Genomic DNA, 10,090 nt, shown 5'->3' with positions numbered 1-10,090 from the left:
TTCTGATGAACCCATGTTTCCTATAATTTATCATTTTATTTTCCTCCAGGTGCTTAAAAAATAAAGTCTATTAATCATTCTGGCAATATAATAGGTATTAAGTGTACTCATCCGAAATTCTCTCTTTCCCTCCTCCCTTCACAAACACCAGTCTGCTCTTTCTACAGGTGTTTGCCCTTTTCCAGTCCCCCAGGCCTCACCTGTGCTTCACGAGTTCAGAAGCAGTACTACCATCAATTCCAACAGTTCCACCACACTGTAAGGAGATTTCAGTACTTTTATGGATCAGGATATGTACAATTGATACAGGTTTTATTTTCTTTACCCTCTCCCATCCCATTTCTCCTATATGACTTCTGTCTTTTCTAATTATTGTCCCAGTTGCTTAACACTGCTACTACCACCACTGAAATCATTGCAGAGCTGAGACTGTACAGCACTGTAGGATTGGATTTAATTGTTGCGAGAAGCATCAAATTATCATTCAGAATTTATTTACTAAAAACTGTAAAGTTTATGCTTTTTGGATGTTCTTATTACCTTATGTTTCTTCTCTGGTGAAAAATGTACATACATTTTTTTCTTGAGTCATAGAATTTTCCTTATTCCTGTGCGTAGCTGTTGCCAGTAGCATCCCCTGTGCTTCCTGACTCTGCCCTTACAGTGAGTTTGGCTAGTGCTATCAGAGATGATCCTGCGCACAGTGGCATGTGGGACAGTAGTTTCTTCAGGAAAGGCGCTCATAACAGAAGCTACCATCTTCAGAATCAGACCATCCTGATCATCTAATTTGACCTCCTGTCTAAATCCTTGCTTAATGATAACCGTAATTTTTGGTCATTCATGGTCCAGTTAGTAATCCAGTTTTTCATTCTCAGTAAAATATATTCTAAAGAAAGTTTAGAAAAAAGAGTGAAAGAAAAGAATAAACTGATATGCTGTTTTTTTCTAATCTTGAAGGAGCTGATAGAACTTCTGTTTGGTATCTTCTCCCTCATGAGTTGCACAGTTATAAGTAATGCGTAGGCAGGCAAGATGCAAGTTACACATTTCAAACATTTCTTTATATGGAAATCAGAATGTTTAATAGTTCTTTTGTGGTATGAAGTGTGCAGAAACAGCACAATTGGAATGTATAATTTCTGATAAATGTTGGCCAAGTAAGAAGTGTTTTCAAATAAAGTACTATAGCTTTTGTTCTCTTGCATTAAGACTGAAAAATCACATTGCTGCTTAAGTGTCAGCATCCTGATGCAAAACACAGAGAAGGTGCTTCATGTATCAGCATGATAAAGCAGGAAGCAATGCCAGTGCTTTCTAGTGAGAGCAATTTAGAAAATAGTGTTATATTTTCAGCTCAGTTAGCAAAGCTGTACTTAAAAAGGATGAGTTTATTGGCATAGGCAAGAATAAAATTCCATGCTGTTCTCACATTTTTCTACTTCCCTGGATTAGGTTTTAGAATGGCTTACGATTCAGTCCTTTTAAATAACCATTCCCCAGTTGAATAGAATGAGTAAAAAAATAAATCATATTCTTGGTTTCAAAATTTTCATGTAACTATATTTGTAAAAACAGTCTTGCCTATTTTTATACTAACAGCAGCATATTATGCTTAATTTCTAGAATTTGAATTGCATGTACTATAAAATTAGGATTACCACAAATTATAGAATGGATTCATAGCATAGCATGAATTTCTTGCTGTAAGCATGGTAGAGCCATTCTTATTTAGCTTTCATTTCAGTTTTTTTCCTAAACTTTGGAAATCTCCCTATTACCTGTGAGCCAGATAGTTGTGTGTGTTGAACAGTGCAAGACCTTTACTTCACAAACTGACCCTTTGTTTGGAAATAGCCTTCATTTTTCCACAGTCACTTTTGGGCCTGATCCTGTAACACTTTACTCAGATGAATAACTCCACTAAACTGAATGAGGATATTTTAATGCATAGAGTAGAGGAGATAGAGTGCAGGATGCATAAACTGTATCCTACAAAATTTAGGCATTGAGTATATAGAATTTGATATGCACTGATATATTCAGAAGGTTTTTATAGTTCTGAGTCCAAAATCCATGATAACATACTCATTTCACAGAAATGCAGCTACTACCTATTTTAATAACCAGAAAGGAGGAGTTGCATGTAAAAATGTACACTGGAACTTTTGTTAATACTTGTACTATATTACTTACTGTACAAACAATGCAATAGTACTTTGGGGGAGCAGCTTCTCAGAACTTCCTATTTAATGTCATTTATCCTGTAATTAAGCACTGTATTTCTAAACCTTGGCATATCTTATACATATATGGAACCTTGAGGTGAAAATTGCCATTGTTTGAATATGGGAAGCCGTTACTCTCAGTAATAATTGCTGTGCACGGCCTTGTCATTCTGCCATTCTCCCCCTATCTCACCAATATGTGAAATCAGCCTTAACAGGGAAAAAAGGTCAGTCACTTAAGAAATAAAATTAGTTGACCAGTCATGGTATTCCCAATCACCTTTATTCTACAAATGACAAATGAATGGTCAGTAAATAACTATGTATTAAAACAATAAATGCCCTTGTTCATTGAAGGATAAATGTATTACAAATTGGTCATTATCATCGCTGTCACAAGAGCTACTTGGAAATTTTCTGAAACCAGAACATCTCACTGGAGTACTCTCATCAGAAAAAGTGTCTCACATCCAAGATTAATTTCTGATCAAAAAGAGGAAATACCATTCCAGAACAGCCAAATGTCTCAGTTAAATTTCCCATTCCAATGCATGTTTAGCTATTAATAAATAACTAAATTTCCAGTTACCTAATTTGAGCACAGACAATTAAAAGCATTGACCACAGGCAGCCTCACAGTTAAAGCAGTTGTTTTGATGTAGGTCATGATTCAAATCTTTGATCAAAGACCATCACAACCTGAATCTTCTTTAGTCCAAATTAGTACCTCAAGTTTATAAAAAAAAATTCCACACAGTTGCAAACTGCTACTAAGTTATTCCACTTATTCTTTCCAAAATCCCTTCAGATGTCATGTTTTCTAACTCTCTCAGAATTCTTTCCAACTTCTTTGCAGTTTTTGTAGCATGGTGCATCAACCTAGACAAATACTACAGCTGAAGTCTCGTCTTGCTGAGAATGCCAGAGTAATTGCTTCCTAGATCTTTAAGTCTTATATGCAGTAGCAATTTTATATATGGATTCAGCAAAATACTTAGGAAATTCGGTTAAAGTTAAGCATGTATTTCAGTATTTTTGTGAATTTTATCCCAAATATCTTGTATTATTTAAGTATTGTCTTAGCTGACAGTATTTTAACAAGCAAGTATTATTTACGATAATTTAAAATTCCTATCACAAGCAAAAAAAATCTCACCAGTTTGAAGTTATCCCTGAAAATAATCTTCAAGTTCTACCCTAGTTTGTGACTCCAATGTAGAAACTTCAGAGATTCAAACTGAAAAAACTGAAAAGGATTCTGAAGAATTTAAGCTCTTCTTTTCTAGGAACGTCAGCATGTATAGTGGCTTGTAACTAATATATTTTTAAATTTTTTTAGTTGCCATAGAGATACATGTAGCATATATTTCCAATTCAGACAGAGAGATAGGCACAAAGATCATTCCTATCTACTGATGAATGTACACTGGCAAATTGTTTTATGCATTCCTTTCCCATGGTTCAACATAATCCAAGCCAAGATGTGCAAAGATTTCTTCCTCACTTCCAGCTTTGAGAAAGATCCTCTGTGAAAGAATTAAAAAAAAAAAAAAAAAAAAAAAAGTCAATAAGGGATTTTAGAAGAAACTTTCAATTGATGTTTTTGCTGTTTAAAACAGGGGTTAATTTTTGACAGTTCTACCCATGCTATCCTCAAGTGAATACATTCTTTTCATCGCTATGCTCAAGGATGACCTTGAAGTGTGAAAGCAAGTTAAAAAATACTTCTAATGCTGCTGATCCTTTCACTACTAGTGACTAATTTGCAACTCTTTATTTTGATTTACTTTTTCAATTCTCTGTGCGTAAGTATAAGAACTAAAGTAAAACCTACATTTCCCTGCCATGAGGGTAAAAAGTTTGACTTAGGTCATCAGTGTTATATAAATTACTATAGTAATGTTCTCTATAGATGCATTGAAGATGATTCCACGGTTACACTAGGTATGTGTAACTAAACATTAAAAGTGGCAAACCTTTCCAAATTTCTAATACAGAAGGTTCATCTGAAAAGACAAAATATTCCATCTAGAAAAGCAGGCTGCAAACAAGAGAACAGCAACTACAGTTGTTTTTTTTACACACATACCCTGAATAAATCTTTTATAGTAAAATTCAGTTTTATTTCTTCATATCTGGGCTCCTTATAACACAGTATAGCATTCTTGTACAGGAACCACAGAGAAGCCCTACCTTCATTAAGACAACTGATATAGAAGAGTACATTTCCTTGTACATTCCTTTCATCGCTGAAGTACAACATCGATTTTAAAAGCTGGTAGGGTAGATAAACATTAAAATAGGATGAACCTCACTATTTGGAGGAGTTTGGAAGGAAGAAAGAAATAATTTCTGTTGAATAATGATACTGAAGTTTCAGCAACTCCTGAATTGTTTGAAGATAAGTCTCAACTGTTGTCCAGTTCTGAACAACCTCAAGCTCCAGGATCACCAAAACTTCAGAGTTAGGTTTCATAATCTTCTAGATTTACTTTCTGCTGTGAGAGAGGAGAAGCTGACTGGAGAATTACCCACTGATGAATCCCCCTGAGTCTGGAGAATCTCTGGCTCCTGTACAGTCTAGGGCACACCTATGCTGCCACCACTGCTTTCTTGGCTGCTGAGCACTGCCTCCAGGAGGACTATGCTGTCCTGAATACCCCTGGGAGTGGACAGCAAGAGGAGTCCAGAACTAGATCAGAGCAAGCCCATGGTACGGCGAAACAAGTTCTGGCACTGCAAATTACCAGTCTTTCCTTCTTTCTCCTCTCTGTGCTCTCCTTCTTGCCCTCCTTCACTCCCTGACCTGGATGGTGCTTCTCTGTTTCTTACTCCCACTGTGACTCCACAACTCAAGGGTCTTGGTAAGCAGTGGGCAGGGGAGACAGCAGATTACTGGAACAGACAGACTCTGCTTCTGGTTGCTGCTGCTTCTCTCTTTCTCCTTTCAAATTCCCTGTCAAACCTCCTAATTAGTCACCAGAGAAGAGTATCAACACTGGTAGGAAAGACTTGGTGATGCAGCTTGGCCAAGTTACAGGGCATCAGGGAGTGTGCAGGTTACATAGTGCTGTCTAAACTGCTGCCACAATGGAAGGAAAGCGGAAAAGAACAATAAGCCAAAAAGATTAAGCAAAACCACTGACCTCAGGATAGCCTCATTCTGCCCTTGAAATATACTTGGGCATCATGAGTGAAATCTGCCTCACCATTTTGGACCCACTGGCTTATTGATATTCTCCATCAGCCCCATGATTTCCATATCTCAGTCCTGTCGGGACCTACAGTTTTGCCTGGGCATAATGAAGATTTGAACTCCCAAAGTGAAACATGACTCTCAGTCAGCTGAATTCAAACTTTATCAAGGGTTCAACCAAATCAGAAACCTGTTTCCGCTTCACTGTAGGAGTATTCAAAATGAAGGTCTAAATCCAACTCTGCTGTAAAGGCAGAGTTCAGCATCTTTCATTGATGCTGATTATTCCAATAGCCAAGGTAGTCAAGCTGGCAGCTTTCCTAACAGCCATTTTTCAGTGTCACAAGGCAGAATGAAAGCCAGATTAATTGTGCTAGAAAGGCTAGAAGACTAGAAAGCAAAGTTGAATGGTAGAGGTCAGATGCTCCTGAGTGAATTGAGCTAGAAGACTTTGAAGCTCTGTTGAGCTTGGGAGGATATGATACGAGGTACCAATTCTGCTCTTTCCAAGTTCCCATCCAGATAAATAAGTATTTAAGAGCAATTCTGGCTGATATCCTCTTGAATCCATCCTAAGTTACTAAGTCTTTTCTATTTCTTAGAAAATTATTTCCATATAGTGAAATAATAGGGATTTAGCGCTGTTGTGTATCAATTGTACTCCACCAGGGGCCAAACCCCCCCCCCCCCCCCCCACTGAAACGAAGTCTTTCACACTGTGGTCAATGGCATTGCATTAAGACCTACTATAAAGGCATTGATTTCAAGCAGTAATACGCACCACATGGATTAGACATTTTTCACTACAGTGCGTAGTAAAAGTGCTTAACAAGCTATATGAAGTTGTTTCCACTTTTCCATAATGAACTCTGCTTTTGTAAGATAATTTCCATATGCAAACATGCCATATCAGAAATTTGAGGGAAAAATTTGGCGCATTGTTTCAGGGATTTTTTTTTTTTTTTTAAACAAATCAGGACAAACATGATGTGGCTTTTTGCTTTGACACCTGTAGAGTAAAAGCAGGCTCCTTTCTTTTTAAGATATTTTATCCTCCTGCATGAAGTTCTCAGTGTATAAATATTTAGCCTACCAAGTATTGCTAGAGCATGGAAAGCTGAAAATAATCATACAGCCATAATGAATTTCTGGTTCAAAATTTTGCCTGTAATAGTAAAAATTGCTTTTAAAACATAAATAAATTACGTTCTTTTCTCTAGGAAGTTTGAATGGCAAATTCTAGAATAAAAAGTACCTACAGAAGAGACTCGGTAGGGGAAAAATTGATCCTTTTTCATATAGAAAGGACCAGAAAAATGGTAGAATAGAAGAACTGAACAGGGTAAAAAAAAAAGAAAAAAGAAAAAGAAAGAAAGAAAGAAAAGATTGAACACTGCCCTTCAGGTAGCTTTACCAGACATATTTCTTGCCTAGAGCACGTCCTGGGAGGACAGGACTTGGATTTTAGTTTTTTTTTTTTTTAAACTATCTCTATGAAGAAGGGAGGGCAATCCATACATAAATTATTGCAAAAAAGTAAAACAGGAAAAAAGATCTTACACTTGTAGACATATGGTATAGATTCTGTTTAATAGAAGCACTTCATATCCCTGGGACTCTAAATTACATCCCATATTTTTTGTTCTGTCACTTTGTATTTTTCTGCAAGCAAAACTCATTTCATTTGCTTGACAGGAAAAATTTCTAATACAGAGTAGCTGATGCTGAATACCATTCTTGGTAGCTATAAGCCATGTTTCTGAATGAATCTCTAGTTGATATCTGCCAACAGCTTTAGTAATATAAGTGTTATTAATGTTAATCATAACTTATTGTTTTGCCTCTTTGTCAATCTATGCAGAGCTTATACAGTGATGCAAATTTGATTATTGCTCTCAGTACTGTTCTTTCTTCCTTTTTCTCTTCTTTTTCCTTTTTGCTCAGGAGAAGAAGTAAATAATGAACTGTCTGCCCAGTTGTGAAATTTTTGCAGCTTCTTACTGATATTCAACAGAGCCAAGACATGCCCAATCAACATCAATCAAACTTACACAAAAATACTCTGGAGCAGCTGGTATCACTCTGCTCTTATCCCACTTAATGAATTCTGTTATTTCAATGGATGTAAATATCATATTTATGGTTGTAAACATGACCATTAACTACACAATGTAGAATAGCTGCCATCCAAATGTTTTCTTATGTGAACCGCTACTTCTTATTTTTCATTTTGGCATTAATGATCAATAATATTTTTGATAAAAAAGAGCCAGAGAGCGAAGACACAGAGCTAGCACTACGTGAAGATTTCATAACTAGCACTGCCAGAGTTCAAACAGCTGTTGTACTGCTTTTATTGTCATTTGGTTTCATTTCACATTTTAATACAGTGAACCAGCTAAACAAAACTATTAATCAAGAGAGTAGATTTCTTCTTTTAGACACATAGATCAGGATAGGCCAACAGTGCATCTTTCTTTTGAGGGCCAAATACTGATTTTACTGATTTTGTGTAGATATCATTTAAATAATATAAAAAGTTGAAAGCACCAAGGAACACCCTGAACCTCTTCCCTTCTTCCATATTGAGAGCGTCTCTTTAACCTACATAGGTTAAACCTACATAGCAAGACAGGAAAAAACACTAATACACCCTTAAAATGTAGTTAGCAATTTGTCCTATAAAGACACAGAAGAAAAGATATCCCCAAAAATCTGAGATTACTGGAAATTTCTGTGTAGAAATTCTTGATTTTCACATGAAACACACAGGATCCTGCTGGTCTATGAAAATTGAGGCCACTAGATACACACTGTTCTACTTTATTGAACAACCTGTACCTTCACTTTCACTGAACCTAGATAAATTCTTTAAGCGGTTAAAATGAAATTTTACAGCTTGCACACTCAGCCCACACTCGCCTCTATTGTGGCCATCCATCTTCCTTTCCACTGCTTGCTTGGGAAGGAAAAATATCAGCCTCCTGACACTGCACCAACCAAGAGACTGCTCTGCTGAGCTTGCTTACTCAGGAGACACAGAAGCTGTTGAATTCACTGACTCTGCCAGTAACTGCTCTGCCAGGTTTGTGTATGCTCCTGAAACCAGGCCTACTCATGCTCTTCCTCAATATTAACTCACCATTCTGGAAAGGCACACTTTTAATCAGATTCCACACAGACTGATACTCTACCATTATTACCAAACAGCTTGGTAATAATAGTATATTGCAAAATACCAAATTGAGTAATCTATTATAACTGGCTAATAGTATAAATAACTCTCAGCCTGTTACTGTAGCATTTTATTACCTATTTTTCCCAACCTCAAGATGAACTTTGGAAGTTAGCCTTTGAAAGCAGGTACCCCAAAATAATAGCCAGGTTGACCGCATAGGCAATATCACTGATGAAAGTGGATTTAGTGCTTCTGAACCAGCATCTGCTAGAATGCAAACTCCTGGAAGTTGGTATGTACAAAGTATTATGTGTTCATTCCTCACTTTTGTGTTCATTCCTCACTTTTGAAGGTGAGACACATGGTGGAAACTTCAGTGATTCAATTCTTTATTTAAATCCTTGTCATCCTTTGTATTAGCCAAGAAGCTAGCTCTAGCTATGAAGTTTCCTATATCATTGATGGCCTAACTCATTTTTTTTATACACACGCACACACACACACATATATACATACATACATATGTATATTATTTGAGAGTTCATTCTTGAATAAAGCATAGCAAAATCAAGCCCTTTCAAAGACCAAAGAATTTCCTTCCATTTTTCATACCATTTTCATAGTACGAACTTCTTCGTTGCTGTACAGCAGTAATTCAGAAAGAATGCAGTCATACCCCAGTGGATTTCATTATCCTTCGGAAACCTATGACATCGTGGAGGAGGTAAACCTCCCTCTTTTGCAAGAGACCCTGAAGGCCATAATCATTAAGGTCCCTCTGGACTCTTTCTGACATACTGTTTCATCAAATAAAATGGGAGTGGTAGAAACACAGAGTATTGCCAACAATATTTTCTTAACAAAGTAGAAAGGCAGTGTTTGATAAGGCGTGGCCTCTGGACAAGTTTTTGGGAATGCCATTAACATACACATTCAGTCTAACCTTTCCTTTGTATCCCAATAATGTTGCATGCTTTAAAATGGCAAAGTCTTACATAGGATAGTTAGTGATTTTCTCATTTAAATTTGGTCTGCCCTCACTATTTTTTTTATGTGGAGTGTGGCATATGACATCTATCTGCATTAGCTTAATTACCTTACTATTTGCTTCTCATTTTTAAATTATTAAAATGGAGATAGAAGTGGCAGCATAATGATTTGTAATATTTTCAGTATACTGAATGATAAATACCAAACAGGCTAAGCCCCCATCACTTTACATGTCTGGAATTATCACAGGGGCAGTAAGCATGACAATGACAAATAAACAAAGGAAAAAAAAGAGGACCGACTGTCATTTGAAAACCTGGAACTTAACTGTCCACTGTGCTTGGACACAGTCCATTTTAAAAATCAGTTTTGTGGGTAAAGTCAGTTCTAGATGAAAGCTGGTAACAGCAGCACTTGCTTAACAAACCACAGTTAAAGATACCACAACGCATCTTAAATGTATCTTACACATCTATTTCTCACTTCAGTGAAGTGCTC

General features: G+C 36.6%; 1 protein-coding gene across 3 annotated transcripts in view; it reads right to left on the bottom strand.

The window, feature by feature from the left end:
• Positions 1 to 2,489: 2,489 nt before the first annotated feature.
• Positions 2,490 to 10,090, bottom strand: part of DNTT (DNA nucleotidylexotransferase) — a 169,417-nt gene continuing 161,816 nt past the window's right edge. For all 3 annotated transcript variants that reach the window (XM_064514068.1, XM_064514067.1, XM_026094160.2), the window contains one exon: positions 2,490 to 3,754. In XM_064514068.1, coding sequence (XP_064370138.1) covers positions 3,668 to 3,754 — 87 coding nt within the window. In that variant the 3' untranslated portion in view covers positions 2,490 to 3,667. The remainder of the gene's footprint in view (positions 3,755 to 10,090) is intronic.

The sequence above is a fragment of the Dromaius novaehollandiae genome, chromosome 6 (assembly GCF_036370855.1).
Source record: "Dromaius novaehollandiae isolate bDroNov1 chromosome 6, bDroNov1.hap1, whole genome shotgun sequence".
Taxonomy (NCBI): domain Eukaryota; kingdom Metazoa; phylum Chordata; class Aves; order Casuariiformes; family Dromaiidae; genus Dromaius; species Dromaius novaehollandiae.
This window is presented reverse-complemented; position numbering and strand designations above follow the sequence as displayed.